Source organism: Ixodes scapularis, unplaced genomic scaffold, assembly GCF_016920785.2.
Source record: "Ixodes scapularis isolate PalLabHiFi unplaced genomic scaffold, ASM1692078v2 PGA_scaffold8__174_contigs__length_109621045, whole genome shotgun sequence".
NCBI classification, from domain to species: Eukaryota; Metazoa; Arthropoda; class Arachnida; order Ixodida; family Ixodidae; genus Ixodes; species Ixodes scapularis.
In genome coordinates, this window is record NW_024609883.1 from 46,737,246 (window position 1) to 46,759,272 (window position 22,027).

At 47.5% G+C, this 22,027-nt stretch overlaps 1 protein-coding gene across 1 annotated transcript; it reads left to right on the top strand.

Annotated features, from left to right (window-relative positions):
• Positions 1-7,921: 7,921 nt before the first annotated feature.
• On the top strand, positions 7,922-21,341 carry LOC8023738 (mitochondrial ribonuclease P protein 1 homolog). The gene is made up of 4 exons (XM_029982830.3): positions 7,922-9,483; positions 11,092-11,191; positions 18,761-18,943; positions 21,122-21,341. The coding sequence occupies exons 1-4, from the start codon at positions 8,550-8,552 to the stop codon at positions 21,150-21,152; spliced, it is 1,248 nt and encodes a 415-aa protein (XP_029838690.2). The 5' UTR covers positions 7,922-8,549; the 3' UTR covers positions 21,153-21,341.
• Positions 21,342-22,027: the final 686 nt, after the last annotated feature.

Consider the following 22,027-nt stretch of genomic DNA (forward strand, 5'->3'; position numbering starts at 1 on the left):
AATGGTTGACAACTGCTGCTCCGGTACGGCTGCTCAGGCGGACTAACTCGGGGTACCGTGAATAATAGTCAGTGACTATCAACCACCATTGACCATTTAAAGGGATACTACAACGAAATTTCGGCGCTCATTTTTTGCTCTATATGTGTTCAAAGGAGCAGTACCACATCGAACATACCAATATCCTGTTAAAAAGTCTCGAAAAGGAATTTTAAAACGAATTAAACGATTAGCAAAGAGCACCTGGTGGATTTTGCTAACGCCTCGTTTGTAATGCTCGTCTAGGAACCTTGACAGCTAGTGACAGAGGTTGTCTCGCCTCCAGTCACGGTGAAAGATGAGGGGAAGGAGGAACTCCCCTCTTCCCGAGGATGCCTTTTCTGTGTCGCAGAAGTCGCTATTGTCCCCCTACAAGATTATAGAAGATTAACCCGTCACTCAAAATTAGTACAAAAGCAGCCTCTTCGGTGGCTGGAACGACTAGGCCATCCTCTCGACGTCAGCCTAGAGTGCCTTCACGTGCGCTTCGCATAGAGTGATGCCAACTGCCTGTTTCCCTTTCCCACACCCTCTTCCACCGCCATTTTGTTTCTCTCATTGTTTCCCCGTGCGCCGGAAAGTGGCCTTTGTGTTCATCAGTAATCCCATCCGAGGGGGAAAATGCTAATCCTCCCTCCGTGGGTTCCACAACGCTGCTCCGAACATCTGAGATAAGGTGCTTGTTTCCGGGAGGGTTATAAGCCCCACGGATTATCGCCGAGGAACAAAATGGCTGCTGGTTTGTCAGCGAGTGGTATTACAAAGGGCGGCATCACCCTAGCAAAGCGCACATGAAGGCTCCCTACGTCAGCCTCGCCGTAGCTTTGCTCGTCCCGAGAGGACCTGCGTCACGATTGCGTTGGATGTCACGTGGTCTCCGCTGGGCCTTCTCCGAGCGCTTGCCAGAGTGGGCCGTTTATAACGAAAAATACAGCCAACAGGCTCAAAATACAAACGTGCGATTGTCTTTTACGGATATTGTGGATCATATTCAACCTATTTTTAAACACGACGGGAATATTTCAAATTTCGTTGAAGTAGCCCTTTAAAGGGATACTTCAACGAAATTTGAAATATTCCTGCCGTGTTCAAGAATAGGTTGAATATGATCCACAATATTCGTAAATTACAATCGCACGTTTGTAGTTTGAGCCTGGTGGCTGTATTTTTCCTTATAAACGGCCCACTCTGGAAATATATTAACACGCACACAACGGACCTAGGCTCTGTTAACATATTTATTATCCTGCACTGTTTATACACCTGCTAACTTTATTGCAGCAGTTAAGCTCAAATAATTTCCACTCCAGTGATAAATTTGTTTTAATTCCAAACATGTTATTAAATGTGTCGAAGTTGAAAATATAAAAATGGACGATATCAGAACTCAATGCATGAAATATGAATAAGAAACAGGAAATCTTTTTCGGGTTATTGTCTCTTGTCAACGCTTACTTTTATCAACATGGTCATACACAATGTTTTAACATCATGTTCTTTTTCGACCGTTGCAAATGTGGCTGCCTCCTCTAGAAAAAAAAATCCACAGAAACCCTTTCGCATTGACCCAGCAATTTGAAAATTATTACAATATTTTATGTCTAAACTTTTGGCGAGCTTTTTTTTTTTTTTACGATATTTTTGCACCAGAGGTACAACGGCGCATGCGCGTCGAATCTCCTGCAAGCACAAATGTCGCTTCCTGCAATGCTTGGATAGAAAATGGCATATCATTGCTATTCACACGAATACCATGCGACCTCCGCGCTTTCCCGTGCCCCGCTGTTCGGTAGCACCGTGAGCTGCGGAGTGAATTTTACGACAGTGTGAAATGCGGGACATTTTGACGATTTCTGAATTTCTCGCGGGGCGCGGGACACGAGCCCTCAATGCGGGACAGTCCCGCGAGTCGCGGGACGGGTGGTCACCCTAGCGCTACCGCTGCTTATATTCACACTTGAAGGAGAGGAAACTAGAGGAGGAGAGTTGCGCATGCGCGCGCGGTGTGAGTAGAAGCGAACGCACGCGAAGTGCACGCACCTGGTAAAGAGAAAGAGCGGAGAGAGTAACGCGCTGCTGTTGGAGAGAGGGAAGGAGGAGAGTTGCGAACGCATAGTGTGAGTGCGGGACGCCGACACCGCGGGACATAGACCCGAGCAAGAGATGCTCCGCATCTAAAAAGACAGGCGCGGTAACAGCAAGGAACTGCAGTTCCTTGTCTGCAAAGGGGCCGGCTCTCGGCGTCGTCTGCTCGTTCGTTGGCAGCAGTTGGCGTCGCGACCGCTTGCGCCATCTCTTGTCTCCCATGCGAAACGGTGCCGTGTTGTTTGAAGGCCGGTGGCGTCGCTGCGTTTCCATAGGAGCTAAGCCTTTTCCTTTCTTTACTTTTTCCTCAGGTAAGTTCGCTCTTCACAAATCTACAAAAAAAAAAGCACCATCTGTAGGCAACGCTGCACAAAGTCGTAGCGCGATAGGTTAAGAAACCGAATTTTCCGGTCGATGTAAAGAGCCTGGCGTCTCCTTGTTTCACCCTGTATTTACGAAGCCCTGTATCTCCTCGGCGAGCTCTGTTGTTTCGGACTGTTGGACTGGAGACCTGGAGAGGGCGTCGGCCGCTGTGATGTCTTTTCCAGGACCATACGAAATGTCGTAGGTATATCTCATGAGGCGCATTCGCATCCTCTGGAGCCGTGGCGTTAAGTCGTCGATCGCCTTTGATCCAAAAATAGAAACCAGTGGCTTGTGGTCGGTTTCTAGATGAAAGTCTTTTCCGACGAGGAAGTCCCGAAATTTTTCACACGCCCAAACTTGGGCGAGGCCTTCCTTTTCAATTTGCGCGTAGCGGCGCTCAGTGTCAGAAAGAACTCTTGATGCATATGCTATGACCTTGAAATATCCGTTCTCCTGCTTCTGCCGCAGGCCGGCACCCAGACCGTACAAAGACGCGTCCGCTGTGACCACAGTCTCTTTGTTCGGGTCGTATATGCCGAGTACGGGATCTGATGACAAAAGGGTCTTCCATCTCTTGAAGGCTTCTTCTTGTGGGCTTTCCCAGATGAAGCTCTGTTTTGACGACAACATTGATGACAGCGGCTGCAGCAACTCGGCCATGTTTGGGACAAATCTTGCCAGATATGTTGCCATTTCCATCACACGCCTCAGTTCTTTCTTGAACGTAGGGCTGGGCATCGCAGCAATGGCACGAAGTTTTTAGAGCGCAGCTCTTAGGCGCCCGTTTCCGGCTTGAGCGGCGTCGGCGTAACCAAGGTCACCCCAAGGTCACGTGACCTCCCAGGTCACGTGACCCCCAAGTCACGTGACCTCCCAGTTCACGTGGCCCCCAGGTCACGTGACCCCCAAGGTCTCGTGACCCCCAACGTCTCGTGACCCCCAAGGTCACGTGATCCCTCACAAGGTCACGTGACTTTCAAGGTCTCGTGACCCCCCGAGGTCACGTGACCCCCCGAGATCACGTGGCCCCCCAGGTCACTTGCCCCTCTCCCCGAGGTCACGTGACCCCCCTCCGAGGTCACGTGACCCCCTCCCCCCGAGGTCAGGTGACCCCCCCGGAGCATATTAAAGAATGAGGGGAGGAGAAGGAGAAGGAGGAGGAGGGGTCTACCCTCCCCTCAGTACCCTTCCCTCCTCCTCCTCAAGAGCTGCGCTCCAATTCGGCGTTACAGGGAGTTGTAAACAGCTTTCACTTTTTTGTTGTCAGGTCTTGCTTCGTTGTTTTCTAGGACGTGACCCAGAAAGGAAATTCGGGTCTTGCTGAACTGGCACTTGTCCATGTTCAGGGTGACTCCGGCAGTACTGGGACGACTATTGACGTGTCGTAGCCGTTCATCATGTTGCTGTCTTGTTGACCCCCAGATGAGCACGTCATCCATGTGACAGTCGACTCCGTGGAGACCTTCTAAGATCGATGCCATTCGTCTCTGGAAGTGCTCGGGAGCTGAAGATATGCCAAACGGCAAAGGGTTGAAACAAAACCGCCCGAATGGCGTAATGAAGGTGGTAAGGATTCTGCTATTTTCGCAGATAGGGTTTTTCTAAAATCATGAATTAACGTCCATATTGGAAAAAAACTTCGCTCCTTGAAGCATGCCCAACCTGTGCTCCACGGCGGGGATCGGGTGTCATTCTCGCAAAATGAATTTGTTCAGTTCCGTGTAGTTGACGCAGATGCGGAGTGCTCCAGATGGTTTAGGCACAACCACCAATGGCGCGCACCTAGATGTTGGCTCAGCAACCGGTGAGATCACTCCTTCGCTCTGCATACGAGCGAGTTCCTGCATTGTATTCTCGTAGAGAGGCAGGGGTACCCATCGAGGGGAACGGTTTGGCGTCGTCGTATTCTTCTTTCAGGGATCCGAGACTACTAAAGAGGTTCGAATATTTGGACTCGACGTTTTCTTTTTCGATGACGCTGACCCGTGCTGCAAGTTCGCTGAGAACGTCTAGGTTTTCAATGGCAGGTTTCCCCAAAAGGACTTCGGAGTATGTACACATCTTCGAGACTATCTCGTCCCCTGAGAGTCGATCATCTTCATCTCCACCATGCCCACAACGATGAGTGGTTTACCGTTGGGGCTGTTGAGGGGGCGTCTCGCTGGTTGCAGCTGTATCTTTTTAAACAAGATGTGGAACAGGTCTTCGGGAAGTACGGTTTCAGCCGCTCCTGTGTCGACCTTGAGCACAACTTCCTTGCTATTGACGATCACAGCCCCGTCCCATATTGAAGAGTTTTCGTTCTCTGCGAGGCCCAGAAAACCTGGTTCTTCTTGAACGCTGCGGACAGTTGGTGTCAAACGGCAAACGGTGGCGAAGTGTCCTTTCTTTGTGCATTTCCTGCAAGAAGCATCCTTTGCTGGACGCGCACTTTTAGAATGACGTTCGCGGCCACACCATCCGCAAGATCCTGTCTGCTTCTTGCCGCTTGAGGCTTTTGCAGTTTTTGACGTTGAAAGGCTTGATGGTCCACGGGACTTTTACCTGGATTCTTTCGCGTGAACGCTTGGCTTTTCCCGGCTTGCACATTGTCTATGATGAGTTTTTGTGCTTGTCCGTTGTGCATTTGTGCCTGTTGCTGACGAACAGTCTCGTATTGGCGTGCAACGGTCAGTGCTTTCAGAAGGTTTAGGTCTGCGTCGAGTTTCAGCCTTTGAGACACCTTTCTTTTTCTAAAGCCAAGGACGAGTCTATCTCGGACGAGTTCTTCCCGAAGGATCCCGTAATTACAGGTGTCTGCTAGCACATGCAATGCCGTGACGAAGTCTTCAACCGACTCAGCGTCCTGCTGAATCTGGGTGTTGAAGCGCGCCCTTTCGAAGACAATGTTCCGACGGGAAAGGGAGTAGGTGTCGAACTTGCTCAGGACCACTTCGAAGTCCTCCTTTTCAGCGTCGCTGAGTGTGAACGAGTTGAACACCTCTTCGGCTTGGGTGCCCATTAGGTAAATTAGCTAAATTACGTCGCCGCTCCTACCGTACCCGGTCTTCTTTTCGCGATGAAAGGGCACGCGGCCGACCCTTCGTGAGTCCAAACCGAAACTGAAAAGAGCGTAGGAAAGCGCGCAAGACAGACGAGGACAAAGAAACACACGTGACGTACGCTCCGCTTATCTCGTGTGTTTTTTCGTCCTCGTCTGTTTTGCGCGCTGTTTCCTGCAATAAATTCCCACAAACTCGCCCAACTATCCATTCTTCTATGATAGCTGGAAAGGTTTCCGCCATCTATGAGCGACGGCGGCAACCAGACTGGTTGCCGCCGACGCTCATAGATGGCGGTAGCTGTCCAGAGGTTCCTCCCTAGGTTCGTGTAGGTTTGTGTCGACATTTCTTTGGTACCGGACACGTTCCTGAAGAACCTAGCCCTTAAAGGGGCAGTGCAACGGTTTTAATGTTGAAAGAATTGCCAGTTTGCATTTTTTATATTGTTCATACAAGCCCAAGTGACCAAAAACGCGTCACCTTTCCCCAAAAAACGGCTATTCTGCTGCGTAATCGCAAGGCAAAAAACGAATTATTTGCCGATCTGCAGCCGCCGGTGGCGGCTACGGGAACTAAAATGACGGCGTCTCTGGGGGATACGCGGAAGTCAACAAACCCTGTCCCCCTCCGCTGCTACACTCGCCGTCAGCCCCATAGAGAACCGTCCTTTGTGTCCATCGCTCGCCGCGACCTTCGACGAGGCTAATCCTTTGGAAGTCGACAATCGCGGAGGAAGCGGCTGGGGTCTCTGAAGAGAGGGCCCAGGGGGAAACCACGTGAACCCCCAGAGACGTCACTCGAAAGTCGGCGTGGAGAGTTGAGAGGCTCTTCGACCTTCGATTTGTTCAATTTTTTTAAATAAGAACTAGCGCTCGCAAAGAAATGCGGCTTTCGGTTTTTCGTTCCATAGGTGACGCAGATTAACTTCCGCACTTAACTGGCCAAAGTCTGAAAATCGTTGCACTGCCCCTTTAAAGGGGCCCTGCAAGCAGTTTTTTACTAATTTTTAATTTGCACCAAACCTGAGCGCACTGAACGTAGTAACTTAGTGTAACTTTTATTTTCTTGAAATTCGCTTTATTTTAAAAGTTATAGGCAAATCAAAATTACAAAAACAAGCAAAAAATAACGTCCCTCATGACGTCCTTGGTTGCTTGAGCGGCCGTGAACTAGAGGAGGGGTAGTGAGCTCATCGCGAGCGCTCACAGCTGCCGCATTCCGTGTCGACGGCGCGAGAGGGCGCCACTAAAGCATGTTCTGAACACGCTGTATGCAGCGGGCAGCCAGAGCGGCTCTCGTTGCCTTTGCTGCGTGATTAAACACTAATTCGGCATGACACTTCATTGGCCACTAACGACAGCAAACACGGGGTAAAGATGAGTTCAGAGTGGGAGCCACTTTGCGCTGCCATACCGCGAAACGGGCAAACCGCAAGACAAAGCATCTCGCCGACGGCCTTGGGAAGGCTCGGAGCCGGTCGGATCCTCCTTCCCATACGACCGCAGCGCTGCCGCATACATCCGGGACCTTTCCGTGTCGGCGCCAGATCCCACTACCCCTCCTCTAGTTCACTTTACCCTTTCTAGTATGCGCCGCCTTTTCCACCGCTTGGTGGCGGGTATGTCGACCGGTCGTTTCTTGTTTCCGTACGTTATGAACTGCATTCGTTTCTTTTTTTTTTTTATCTAAAATACTGAACAAAAACTACTTTTATAAATAATTGAAACGGTTCGCGCCACTTATATATTGTATTTCGACTAAAAAGAAGCTTTTAGCGGCTCTGACCAGTAGTAAGTCCAGGACCAAAGACGTCACATTTTGCGCGCTTTCGGTACCGCGGGTCGAGCTCGTCGGTGGAAGAGGTTTCCGCGTCGTCCGGTTAAAATATGACGCACTGATATCTAGTTACTCTCTCCGTGCCCACTGGCTTGCCCGAACCCCAAGAGACGTGGAAACGCCAAAAAAGGTAGACGCTTAAATATGATTGCAAAGCCCCTTTAACAGCTCCGCTGTAAAAAAAAAAAAAAAAAAAAAAAAAAAAAAAAAAAAGTGTAAAGTTTAAAGTGACCAAATTTCAATTGTGGTTCACTGGTACTAAACGTGATATTGAGAATGAGTTCTAAGATACAATCGTGGGTTAGGGGACTAAGTCACGTCTAAATTTGTACAGGCACAATATCCGGCATGTCGGGAACCAAGAAAAGTGCCCCGGTCTTCCTTCTATCGCTCGAGAATGCTTAGAGTATTGTACATTCGTGTGAAGTCGCACAATCGACAACGCAAGCGGTGCATTCGGTCACGGCGCGATAGCAGGAATTGAAGCTCCTCAATCGAAACCGAAACTGAGTGGCCAACTAGTTCCCAATCTGCACTGCGTTGCATTTTGCCGTGATGGGACTAACCTCCTTGGATGGGACACGCTTCAAGTTTTCGAAGACGTCTGCGTCACCGTCCGCTGTTGACCCTGGCAATCTTTCTGGCCATATTTCTTTTCTTTTTTTTTTCAGAAAGAAAGCTACGTTTTCTACTTTTACAACATAAAATTGACCCGTGAAATAGACCTTTGATGAAAACTAGATCGTTACGTGCAGGCGCCGAAATTTTCCGCAACAGAAAGTTATCAGATAGGTGAGAATTATCCAATCCAATCCAAGGTTTGTATCGCCGCTCAGGTCGCACATGTGCTTTGGCCATTAGTGTGCGGCAGCGATCATCGACTTGTTTTAATTATACTATAATTTTCCTTTTTAGTCTCTGCCGACTTCCATTCGTGTCACAGTGAATGCGGTGAATGTACGAGACGGGCGTTATGTCGTAAAAGCGCACGAATGGTGTAGAGTGGTTACAATGTGTGCAACACCAAGGTCACTTGCTTCGCAACTGCAGGTTGGGTTCAAACCAAATGGGCTGCTGTTTTGACGGCACAAACTGCCGTTGTTTCGTTAACCGTGGCTACGCTGGTGAGGTCGAAACGTGAGCACCCCGTCTTTTTCATTCACCCGTGACCGCTTTCTAGCCATGTCGAGGCACCTGCAGAAGTTGATGCGCCTGTCCGGCCACTGCCGTGCTCTGCTCCGCCAACACCCATCTACAGTCGTGCAAAAACTGGACACCCCAATGCTCGCCGTGAGTTCGAGACTGTCAGTGCGCAACCTAAACATCGCCGATCGTCCAAAGCACGGCTCGTCCGTCGACACGTCTCCAGGGTCCGAGGTCGAGATGAGCGTGGACGACTTCGAGGAACTCGCCACATCGGAAGAGAACCGCAAAAAGATCCACCTGATCCTGCTCGAGTACGTCAACAGCCGAGACACGGTCGGCCGCGTGCCATCGAAACTCACCGTCAAGGAGATGACCGAACTCTTGGCACTACGCTCGACGATGGCTCGCTCCCGCTACTTCAACTACCTGTTCAAGACCGAGATGGCGGAGCTGGCGGCCAAACGGCTTAGGGAGCGCCGCCGTCTCGAGCGCGAAGCCGCGAAAGAGGAAAAACGGAAACGCGCTTTAGAGGACGGCACCATCAACCACATCCAGTACGGCCCCGAGAACACCATCTTCCTGTTCATCCGCGACCCCTCCATGTCGCGCTTCTACAACTACCGCCAGATGTACTCCGCCATGTTTGGACAGACGCTTGTTTACGACCTTGACTACGAGAGCGAGATGACGAAGCGGGAGATCGTGAACGCCGCCGACCAACTGCAGGAGGCGTACGCAGCCAACCGCACTCACCCGGACCCGTTCAACCTTGTCTTCTGCAACGTCGAGGAGGGCGGCCAGTACAAGAGGAAGCTGCTGGGCGCGCTGCCGCACCTGGAGCAGCCCAACTGCCTGATCACGACGACGGAGAAGAGCTACCTGGACCTGTACCCCAGAGAGCGGCTGGTATACCTGACCCCTGACGCGAAGCAGACGCTGTCGTACGACCACGACGCCATCTACATCGTCGGTATGTTCGACTTCACACAATGTGGACTCAAATCACTAAATGTGTTCCCAGAGTACTCCTAAGCTTTGTTTCCGAACTCCCTCACAATGCCACCATCGAATGCTTGAGGTGGGGCAGTCGAGGCTCGCTCGCTGGTGGACGACGAACAATCTGCCGTTCTCGTCTTGCGAGCTAAGCTACAAATTATTTGATATTGAAAGCTTTAGCTAGAATCCAATGAGCTTACTCATTGGCTGCTTGAGTCTATAGCTTCGGTTCCTGGAACGCCTCTTTGGCCAATGTGTTCAGCGTTCTACGCCGCCCACGCATAAAAATGGGGTCCTGAAGCGGCAACGTCAAATCTCGCAGGAGCCGACGTCTCGTGCCGTCAATTGCAACAATCAGAAGCCTTGATTCTCCAATTTTTCATAGATGCTGTGGAATGAAGTACCCTTCGAACGTTCACTGGCCCTAGTCTAGAGCCGCGGCGGACAACCCTTGTCAACTTCAATATTTTGTCAACTTCAATAGCTTCAATATTTTAAACAAAATTAAGTGTGAAGAGGCTGTAGGTGCAATTTCTTTGTTACTTGGGTAAGGTGATTACAGGCATAGATATTAATCCAATCTGGAACATCTCACATTTTGAAAATTGCTCTACTAGTGAGTTATGTCATTATTCATCTCTAAGAAAGGTAGTTGGCAAAGACATGGATATGTGGCCACTCTTTCATACTTTGCATCGTTTTGGGTTTTTAAAGACCCTTTGTATTGAAGGGAAGGCTAGTAAAAGAGCAAGGATGTGTTTAAGGCTGAGCTGAACAGATGAAAAATGTAAAGTGAAGCATGCATGCTGATAATAGCATATGCCATGCGTTCCTCTTAGCTGTCACAACCTCCATTGGGAGTTGATAGTCCAGAGTCGACATAGGAGAAATATTCCGCCAAAACAGTAAGTTTAGCTACGTGGTTACTTCTTATCCACTTTTCGTGAAGTTGGGAGAGACTGGAGAAGATCCTATTGGCGACTTCTGTGAAATCAACGGCACCCAGCAGTCAGATTAGAAAGGTCGCTTGGCAGGTTCACTTACTAACTTTCTCAAGCGAACTGGATTTTTGCAGCACTTGTGGTCTAAAGGAAAATGCTGTGAAAGTAGGGTAGAAAACATGCCATGAAAATGACCAGTACGTCCATCTGACTTCTAGATGCACTGATTTATGGCCTTCCAGGTTGACAGCCATTGCCAGTAACGCCCCAATCACCTTGGTCCACCTTCTGGTAACGAATTGCAGTGGGCATAGCATATTGAAGCTGTGTTAAGGTCCCTCGGTAACGTGGGCGTACCAACCGGGGGGGCAAGGGAGGCGCTTGCCCCCCCCCCCCCCCCCCCCCCCCCCCCCCCAGAGTTCTCAGAGTAGGGGGGGCAAGGCGTATGTTTTGCCCCCTGAAACAGCCGCCATGGGCAGGGCAAACACTGGCCGGCGGCGCACAGGGGATAACAAGGGCACCGGCCCTCGGGGGGGGGGGGGGTGTCTGGCTTGCCTCTCCACTCAAACACAAGTTGGTACGCCACTGCTCGGTAATGTTTCCGACCTCTGTATGCAGTGTGTTTTTCGTGAACTGCCCAGGAGCCCTTGTGGACAAGAGCACCCAAAAGCCTCTCTCCTTGGCCAAGGCGAAGCGGGATGGCATCAGGGTTGCAAAGCTGCCTCTCGAAAACTACCTCCAGTGAGTGGATTATGCGGGCCTTCTTATTGCGCCCTTTCAGTCTGGCATTTCCCTCTCCCATTGAATTCTTCTGTCACCAGCCTTTTTGTAGAATGACCATTTGAAGGGTGCATTTTCTACTCGTGTCTGAGCTCTCAAGAACTAGGCGAGATTCCTGTCAACTCTCTTTAAATGTAAAAAGAGAACATTGACCCATTTTTTGTTGTTGTTTTGGGGGGTGGGGGGCTTACATTTCCTAAAGCCCCGTTTTATATACTGCAAACGACTTAATTTTTGCGAATTTCGCAAATCGCCTATAATTTGCGAAAAATAGGTCCCGCGAAAACAAAAACAAAAGCAAATTGTTTTGTGTATGTTTATACAGCAGGAATTTAGTCTGCCTCGGTGGGCGTTTGGTGTCTCAGGTGTAGATCAGCAATTTAGCCAGTGCGGTACAACCGTTAGCCTGGGGTCTTTAAGGTGCACCAGGCAGTAGTGATACATGACCGCACGCCGGTACGATGCTCATCCAGATCGAAACGGGCAGAACCCAGAATCCCTGGGTTCTGCAGCGCAAGCTTTCGCTCTACACGCGTCGAGCTGGGTGTGCGCTTTAGCCCACTCGGCCACCGATCCCCCTGGTCCCGCGAACAATTTGCATAAAATGTAAACACTTTAGAATCTATATTAGGGGCGAAGCTCCTTATGGTCTAGCCTTGTCCGTCCGTCCGTCCGTGCTCACATAAAAAGACAAAATGTTTGCGCAGTCGACAGGATTCGAACCTGTGCGGGGAGACCTGAATGGACTTCTAGTCCATCGCCTTAACCACTCGGCCACTGCTGCGGGACGAGTAGGTGGCTCTGAGATGCGGTAGTAACTCAAGAGCTGGGGATGTCATGTATGAAACGTTGCATGTAGCCGCTCAACATCTATACAGGAGAGGGCGCTGCGGTCAAATGCGTATATAATTGCGTTAAACTTTGCATTCATTGGCTCAGCGTTTATAGACGAGAGGGCGCTGCGGTCAAATGCTCAAATGCGTATATAACCACATTCCATACCACACATTCTCTTTCTGACATGGACCGTTGACTTAAGCGGTGGAGATGCGTTCCCACGGCTTCTAGCGGATCCAAGCTGATCCGCTGGAAGAACCACTGACTCTGCCTTTCACTGACCATAAAGCAATAATAATGAAGTTGAAACGCAACCCGGAACTTAGCACTACCTATGAGCTATAAAAAGAAATATCAGCACCACCAGCACTACCTATGAACAATAAAATCAGTATCATCAGCACCACCAGAGCTTTGCCCCAATCAACATCATTCACCACGTGGAGATCCGGTCATTTTTTTAAGATCCCACCGCGTTGCGAAAATGAGAACCCACGAATTATTTCAAAACTTCAGCTTTGAACTAAACCGCGAAATATGGGGCCCACGAAAAATAAGTCGTTTACGGTACTTAGTGAATACCGAACGTTTGCCCATGACCAGGAATTGAACAAGCCAAAACTCGTTCTTCTAATTGAAGTGAGACAATATTGGAAGAGAACTTGTTGGCTCCGTCAAGAATAGCACAATACTTATTAAGGGGGGACATGGCCTGGGAGGGTCAACTTTTGAACGATTGTCTCAAAGTGATTCAAACTTTCAGGGTGAATTGAACCCCATTAGGATTGATGACATCTAAAGTTTCAGCCTTATAGGCCAATTCTACCACATACTATGCTTAGCAAGCTCCAAAAAAAAGTTACTTTATTAGGAAATGTATTTAAGAAAAATAATAATTGAAATTCACAAAATGTTTGGTTTAATGTGAAGTAGAATACCCATAGTGTAAGTTAAGGTAACAATTAATTGTAGAAAATGTAATTCTAGAGAAAAACAATAACACCCAAAAAGAGCAAACGATTTTAACAAATTTCTGCATTTTAAAATAATCAAATTTTGTTACGAAGAATTTAGCTTTTTCAGATTATGAGTACCTTAACTTGTTCCTCGGGAAATTTCAGTTAAGGACACCACTGAATGAAATCTTCACACTTTCAAAATGTCCAATGATACATTTCCTCATACCACATTTCCTTTCAAAAAGTGAAACTGAGAAAAATGCATTTGAAGTTTCAACCTTAGGTTTCTTTATTTTCTACGAGTCCGAGGCAGGCGAAATTCACCTGGCGCATTGTTACCACCTTCCTCTTTGAGACTTCCTTGTTCCCCTGGCAATAGCTACCAGTTTGCATTGTTTGTAGGCATGCTAGCTTTTGTAGCAGGCATTCTCTGACAGATAAACTGGCAAGAACTATAAGGTAAATCACACTAAGGAAGAGCAGCAAAGCAGGAATAGGATCTGAAGTGGAAGATACTGTGAAAGGGTGTTACTGAAGATGACACAATATCACGTCACCGGGAAGGACCAATTGTAAACCCTGTTTTAGGTCTCAACTAATAATATTGCCCATACCAAATTTTCAGAATTTTTTCTGTTTGGATGTATTGCATCCTCCTGGTCATTGATACGTGTAAACTTGGAAAGCTTCTACGGGCTAAATCTGGAGTAAATGGCACTTCTAATAAGGGCGAGATATTCTGGCTATGTTAAATGTGTATGAAGCAGCGCTAAATAAAACATGTAAAAAACTTGCTCCCTGCTGACTCGGAGGGCTGCCGACATGTCGAAAATAATTTATTGTGAGATATATCGTGCATGTTTATAGATGAAAGTTTCTGAAACCATTCTTTGGAAGTTAATAAACATAAACATATCATTTTTGAAAAAATGTTTTTTTCTGAAAAATTTTAATTCCGAGGCCATGTCCCCCCTTAAGTTGAAGAAAAGAAGCTCAGTTTGTATTAATGGATTGTGGCACAGTTACGCAGCAAATCTCTGACAAGTCACATGAAAGATGACTACCGTAAAATCCCGAAAGGGTGCCCACCCTTTTGCCAGGGATAATTGTAGCAAAAAGGGGAGTGGGCCATGTTTCTGTAGTCAACTCCAAAAACAACGGAACTTACGAGAAATGGCAGGTTTCTTTGTGCCTTTTATTCTCGCTAATCCTCTTTGCTAAATCCATTGAAGGAACCATCACTGCCGCTGTCAAAAATCAAGTCCAAGGCCTCGTCCACCAGACTCTTGTGCTTCCCGGGTCCTGCCTCTGCCGCATCGTCCACCGACGCCAAACGGTCATTGAGTTCACCGTCCTCCGTTCCATCGAGGCTCGTTGAAATGCCGCACCTCTTGAAGGATCGCCGCTCCTTGTCCTCGGACATGGAGGCCCAAACCTCTGCCACAAAGTCTATGATGCTCTACCTAGACGGCCTCTTTGGATTTCCCTTGGGGGTCAGCTCGCCCGCACGGGGGAACACGGCCCAACGCTTGCGCAATGCATCGTTGAACGGTTTTATCCACGACACATTGGCCGGTTGCAGTATTGATGTGCAACTGCCTGGTATCAGGGCTACGTCTGTGTCCCTGGTGTAGAGAGCTTCTTGGGCAGCCTCAGTTTTACGAATCGGCACCTGGTCCAGCACGAGGAGCCTTCTCATGTCGTTGACGTTCGGTCCTTAGACCCTGCGTATTCACTCTTGGAGGACAGAGGTCATTCATTCATTTCTAGATGATGTGACCTGCACATTTTCTGAAACGAATACCAGTACAAATTAATTGACAACTTTGAACTGACTGACTTACGAAAGCGCATGCTGTAAGAAAGCTTAAATTCAACAAGCCTCAAACGCAACTGGTGGATAAATATGGTCCACCCACTGGGCGTACCTAACTGCCTGACCATTGAAATTGGGGAGTGGCTTTGCCATCTTCGAAGCAAGACGAAATTCGTGTGACTCCACAGTAACTGATGGCGCCACAATTGGACATGCTTTTTTTTTTCTTTTGCAAGTTCGAAGGGACGGTTAATGGTGGGGCGGCTTTATAGCTTCTGTTTCTGTCTTGCGTAGTTCTAAGCGTGTAGCTACCTATATCTACGGCAGAGGAAGTTTAAAAAAAACATATTTGGAACCTTGAGTGCAAATAGTGCCCTCGGGGGTATCATGGTCTCCACTTTTTACCTTGTCCGAACTCCGCTCCCCTCACAACTAATGAGAGGGGAGTGCTAAGAGGTTTGTCTTATCTGCAGAAAATCGAAGTTGTGCATCGGCCTTTAAGCACGATCAACGGTAGAAGCTTGACTCGCACTGCCGTTGCACACAAAGCCACGGTCATTCCTTGCCAGGCACAGCCGGTGCTGGTGATTCGGATACTTGAGTTGCAGGTAGTGTGGTTCATTCTGATTGCTGGACGGTCCATTCGCACCATACTCTGGTCCATATTGGCGATGTTCTGATCCGTATAATCATGCTCCCGGCGAAGAGTTGAAGCAGCCTTTCTGAAGACTGCAATCGCCTCAGTGTAGCCAGCAGGCAGCTTTTGACTTTCGTTTGTCCTAACCCGTATGGACACATCGTAGCGCTTTTTTCAGCAAGCAGTGTACTGGCACGATGCCTGAAAGTTGCCCAGACCCATCTGTGCCGCTAGCTCTCGTGCATGCTCTTGGAGAAGTCGGTTGCTGATGGCTCGACCGGCTGATCTCTCAGTCTCCAGGAAATCGATCAATGTGTCGTCAATTTCTTTGAAGTCGAATTAAACATTTTAGTGTTTATACAGCGTAAGGTCGGTCTGCCAGTAGGGGTGACACTGGTTTATACTGTAGAAGAACAATTTTGCCAGTACAGTACAACTGCTAACCTGGGTTCTTTAACGTGCTCATGCAGTACAGTGAAACCCGTTTAGAACGAACCCACGCACAGCGAATTATTGTCGATATCGAACTCACGGAAAATTTAAATAAAAATGCATGTGAAAAGTATGTTTTATAACGAACAACATATTGGCTATATCGAACTTTTTCCCCCCAGGAAGGCTTCCAAAAACGCGCAAACAATCATCTTCTAGCCTGTCCCTTCCCCCAAGAAAGAAGTATATAGGAAAGAAGAAAATTCCAGAAACTCAAGGTGCGAAAAAAATTGAGCGAACAGAAGCGATTCAGAAGTGGAAAACACTCGGCACGCACGCACAGAAAAAAAATCATCCCAAAGCGTTTCCTCATGAAGAGAAGCGATTCAGATGTGGAGATAAGCTAAAAGAACAAACTCTGCACTCATGCACACACAAAAAAGAAAAACTTAACAGCGCGTTGTTACAAGGTGGAAGTGAAAAGATGAGAAAGAAGCAGAAGCTCTCGCCTTACAACGAACTCATTTTGGAAGTTCGTTGTAAATGTTTTTTGCTATATCGAACTGACCGTAGAATTTCCTGCTGTTCGTTATAAATGGGTTTCACTGTAGTGATACCCGACCGCACACCGGTACGAAGCTCCTGAAGATCGAAATGGGCAGGGGTGGGGCTCGAACCCAGGATCCCTGGGTTTGATTTCTTCACTGAAGAGGTCACATTTTTGAAGACTAGAGTGGTAAGGGGGCAAAACCCAACAAAGGTTCAAGGTTGCTGTTTTGGTGCCCCCGCATCTGATCATTCGAATTGATAACCGGAAAGGAAAACAGTGACTGGGTCAATTTCTTCACTGAAGATTGTTCATCCAATACCCATCGTTCCCTTTAGCTTAGTCTTTAAATGGGAGTGCTGCATGAGCACTTGGTATTTCATGTTCCATTCCTGTTCACGCTTTCTGTCAACCTCGAAGTGGCGTGCACTCTTGCTCACGTTGATTCCGTTCTTGCAGTGCCACTCCACAATATCCACCTTCTTCTGGATGGTGTAGCTGGACCTCATCCTGGGACCACAGGAGATACGTCTTCACAGTTGACTGGCAGATTGAGGAATGAGATGGCCAGGTCATTCCGACCTAGTTTTTCTATACGGTTATCAATTCGGACTATTCGATGCGGGGGCGCCGAAAGAATAACCTTGACCTTTTGTTGGGTTTTGCCCCCCTACCACTCTAGTCCTCAAAAATGTGACCTCTTCCCTTTGTAAAAAGAATTGGGGCTTTCAACAACAAAAAAAAAAAGTCTACCTGTGCGTTTTTGATTTCCGGCAATCGCTATTTCCGGAGGATGGGCGATCTATTGTCAGAATGACTGAAATAGATATTTGGCCAACAGATGGGGGTGGGCCATCAATTGGGTGTCGTCACCCTTTCAGGATTTTACAGTACGTTTGGCTGGCTTACCAGAGTAGGGCAGTCACAAGTAAAAACATGGTAATCCATTAAAAGTGCAAACATGCTACGGCCGCATGCGTGACAGAGCTGTTAATGCATCAAGCTGCCACGCTGAGGATTGTGGTTCGAACCCCGCTCGGTCACACGTGCCACATGCGTAAGAGCAACGGTGACCCACTGTTCCGGGGCAGCCGCCGTTTTGTCACCATCGCAGAACGTACGGCGGCGTCTTTGTCGAATTGCGGGCACACGTTTGCCCAATTAAATGTTTATTTCCAGGTTTGCATTGATGTGCTGTTTTTGCTTGTGACACTATTATAGTGATGCCTCAATGATAATATGGACACCTCCTTTCCCCGCAAGGAAGAGTCCATAATGTGACTTGTTCATAATGAGACAAAAATGTGCGTATTTTCCCAGTTTGTGTTCCCAAAAATGGTGTCCATATAGCGGGGTGTTCATATTAATGGGGTCCGTATTACCGAAACATGACTGCATAATTTTTGTTAACTCTTGTTTTCATCATGTTCTGGCTATTTCAGGTAATAAGGTTATTTTTTTGGTCACACCACCCTCACTATTCAGAATGCCTCAATAATTTACCCTCGAAGCAAACGTATACCGTTGGCGTGTGACTAAACTTCAAACACAATTTCAAAATTTTTCTGTTGCACGGCACCAATTCTTTTTTTAATAATTTTGCTTTTAGAGCGCAGCTCTTAGGCGCCTGTTTCCAGCCTGAGCGGCGTCGCCGTCGGTGTAACTGCGCATTGCGTTATGGCACGTTTCCCATAATTATGTCACGTGTGACATTACGAGGGCAAAATCTTCCCGCTAAATGTAGTGGGGTAATTTTTCTGCTAAATTTAGTGAGAAAATTTTACCCTTGTGACGTCACACGTGACGTCACGTAAGGTCACATTTGACCCTCCCTACCATACTCTCTCCTCCTCCTCCTCAAGAGCTGTGCTCTAATTCGCCATTACAGAGAATCATAAAAATTTTTTTTTTTTTTACATTGTTTTTACTTGAGTGTAGAAAGTTGCTCATCTCAAGAGAGGCACTAAGTTGTTGGTGGGCACCCCTTAATGAAACATAGTCTTATATAACTTATTTCCAGAGGTGTTGGAACTAGTTTAATTTCTGCGTGCAATAGAGGAAAACATTTCTGCTTAGGTGAGAGATTGAGAACCAAGAAAATCTGGATACCCCATGTCCTAACACCTTCAAAGGGGAGCTACACACACTAAGCACATTTATAGAATAACCAGATTGTGCCCTTCCCGGCATGTCATTTATTATCTCTAAATTCAAAATAACTCTTGAAAAAACTCTAAAGGAAAAATAAATTCTATGCGGTAGGTTGTGGGAGTACAAAACTTGTTGCTCCGTCGCTTTTAAGGTGGGGAAAATCCTCATCCAAGACGCTGACATTGAACGCGCTGATGAACATCCTCCTGGAGATGAAGACTACAGGGGACTGGACGAAGGCGTTCAACTTCGTCCCTCGGCGGAAGCTGAAGAGCGAGCAGGAGCTCCAAGCCGAGGCCGAGCTTGCCGCAAAGAAAGAGGCCCAGAAGAAGAGGTGAGGACGCCATCTTTGCCTCGCATTGTCGCGTCGCCATATCCAGTATTGACTCCAGGGTGTTGACTCTGTCAAAGCGAAGATCTGCACTCATTTATATCTGGTTTGCCTAGGTATGGCTCAAATGTGTTTCTCTTCTAAATGTCGACACGAAAGATAAGCGTGAAATAGAAGCAAGTTGTGAGGCTCGGAACGAGACCTGCAACAAAAATATTCAACTGAATGTTTTCTTGGGGGGAGAGTTTGGTGTTTCTTGAAAAGCTGACATCCTTTCATGCTTTTCTTTTGCTTGTCTCCTCCTCTCTTACATTCTCTTATTCCTTCAGTCAATACCTCCGTACCTGTTGAAAGCTTGATACCCTTTCCTCCAATCAGAGAGGACTTAGTGCCATATGCTCCTCTATTTTACCCTTCTTTTCCTCCTGGGCAAGAAGAGGGAAAGAGGAGGACTAGCTGGGGAGCCAGCTGGTGATACCTATTTGAATGAAGAGCAAACTAAGGAAATGTCTTGCCTTTTCAAAAGGATAAAGTTATGGTTGCTGGCGGGGCGAGAAAGGCAGAAAGGAACTTCAGTTGCGCCGTCCCCGGCGCGAGCTCCCTACATTCACCCATGCTTCGGCGTCTTGTGCACTGCGAAAGTGCATGCAGCCAGAGCATGGCTTAAAGCACGGACCGGGTGCTGGAGGCCAAGCGTTCTAAATGCATGCCCTGCTGTTTTCATATTGAGGTATTTAGCGCACAGGGTAGGAAGAAGAAGGACAAGACAGAAAAGAGCGCTACTCACAACTACGTTTACTAATAAAAAGGGAAGAGAAAGAAAACACCTAAATAATCCCCCGCGGACTCGTGCACCTGCCACAGCCCCGTGAATGATGTTTTCATTTTGTCGGTGACTATGTGGAGTGCAAGTTCGTCTGCTTCTTGCACGTGGGTTGCGGTGACGTCCGAATGTTGAGCGCTGATTGGCTCTGGTTGGAAGGATAGGGGGTAGACTTCAATGCTTTGAAGTCCACCCTCTGTCCTTCCCATAGGAGCCAATTGGAGCTCGGCGTTCTGACGTCCCCGCAACCCATACGCAAGAAGCAGACGAGCTTGCGCTCTGCATAGTCTGCCTTTAATGTTTCCATTCCACAAGATGCACAGATTCTAATTGGTTGTGTCAGCCCACAGTATGAAAGCGTACTTGACTCTTCTTGTGAGAACTGGGAAGTTACACATACTGTAAAACACCGAGCAGGTGCCCAAATAAACGCGAAAAAATGGGGATTGGTGCTTGTTAGGGCCAAGAGCAGAAAAGGGGATGAGCCCTTGTTAGGGCCAAGAGCAAAAAAGCAGGGAGGCCACGTGACACAGTAGGCCTTTGCTTCATCCGACGGAATGGTGTAGGAACTCTTTAAAATCTTAAAGCTGTCGTGCCACTCTTGTCAAGCTTGCTTTGCGACCGTGCTCTAGCATGAAGCTTTTCCACTTCACGCCAACGCAGACGCATAAAGCTTTGCTATTTTGCATGGGCTTCTTGAAGAAGCAGCTGACACGATAAGAGCACCTCAGTTATCTAGTTCAGTGAGCTTGAAAGTTTTCTGGTTGGCCGCTTGATATGACCTTTGCCTATTTATTTTGGACGTCTTGAAGTTGGGGTTGTGAGCCCTTTTCACAACATGAGCACACTCCCGGTACCTTATGGTACAAGTCAAATAACTTTTACTTGACCTGAATTGTTGTTAAGTTACAAGTCTATGTCAAAGCTCAAGTTATCCTGAAAAAGTAACTAAATTACAGTTCATTTTCTAGGTTAGTAAAGACATTGGTACAGTTTAATTTTGATTCAGTACCCTGCTCACAACAATATTCGAAGCACTGTACTAACAACACATTGTGTTGCTGATGAGACTAAACCCATGTGACTTTGTGTTCGTCGGCATAATTTTGTGAAGGTAACTCTTACGTCATGTTCAAACATCTGATTACCTAGGTCATAGTTACTTCATTTAAGTTGAGGAGCATCTAGTTGCTGAAGTTATCACGAAATGCAGTAGCATACATACTTTTTGATAATGTATCACTGCTTTACAGATTTGCTTACTGGTCAGCAAAGGAAAGTGTGTCGACCATGTTTTTTTCGCGCAACTGTAGACCAAGCCGCGTCTGCACCGTTTTTTGTTTTTTTTTTGCTTGCAGGGTCTTACGAAGACTGCCTCCGGATTGGTAATTGCAGCAGGGTCGTCGTGCTCGCCCTAAAATTGTACCTCACTAGCAGAGAACGTACCTCTTGCCTGGCCAAGTTACCACACCGTGCATTCACGTGCACTTTGAATTCTGTGTTGCGTGCAGTTACCCGACCTCTGCATTGCAACGACCCTAAGATGTCTCTGTTCCATTAAATTGTCGTCGGCTAGTCTGCTTGGGGCTTCGTTTGTACCATGCTGCCTGGAACGAGTCTCGTGACAGTGCGCCAGGCTTGTATGTAGTTCAACTACTCTACTCAAGTTACCGTAGTTTAACTACTTTTTTTAGTAATTTAGTAACTTTCAATTACATTTTTATTTCTATAATTAGTAGTTTACTTTAATTACTTTGTCCAAGTAACTTCTACTCAAATTACAAATTAGTTTCGAATTTTGGTTGTTTTGCCTATCAACTACTAAAATTGGGCTCTAACCTACCTGCCTACGTGCCACTAAAATTGGGCTCTTGTGCCCATGAGCCACTAAAATTACCTATACCTGCACAAAAAGAGGTAACGTGTTGGAAGATCAGCTGATATATGTAAAGAGGGGGAAGAATGTGGCGAAGGAAGAGAAGGGGGGGGGGGGGGGGAGGTAAGAAAGTGGTTTGGAGATTCCAAAACCCCCTAAAGATTTTCACGAGCCCCCCACTGCAACAATACCACTACAAGGCGCGGGGAGCGAACAGACACGACACAAGAAAGGCCAAGTAACTGCGTCATTTGCGCCAAAGACTGGCGTTTCTTTGTGTCCAGAATATGGCGGTAGCTGTCCAGAGTTAAGTGTCATCATTTCTGATCCGGTGGACACGATCCTGGGGAAACTAGCCCTTAACAGCTCTGCTGTAAAAAAAATAAAC

Bases quoted from the DNA above. Each gene is read 5' to 3' on its own strand.
- LOC8023738 (XM_029982830.3), top strand. From the start codon at position 8,550: ATGTCGAGGCACCTGCAGAAGTTGATGCGCCTGTCCGGCCACTGCCGT. The intron at 9,484-11,091 runs GTATGTTCGACT...TGAACTGCCCAG, and splicing joins CGACGCCATCTACATCGTCG to GAGCCCTTGTGGACAAGAGC. The intron at 11,192-18,760 runs GTGAGTGGATTA...GTCGCTTTTAAG, and splicing joins CCTCTCGAAAACTACCTCCA to GTGGGGAAAATCCTCATCCA.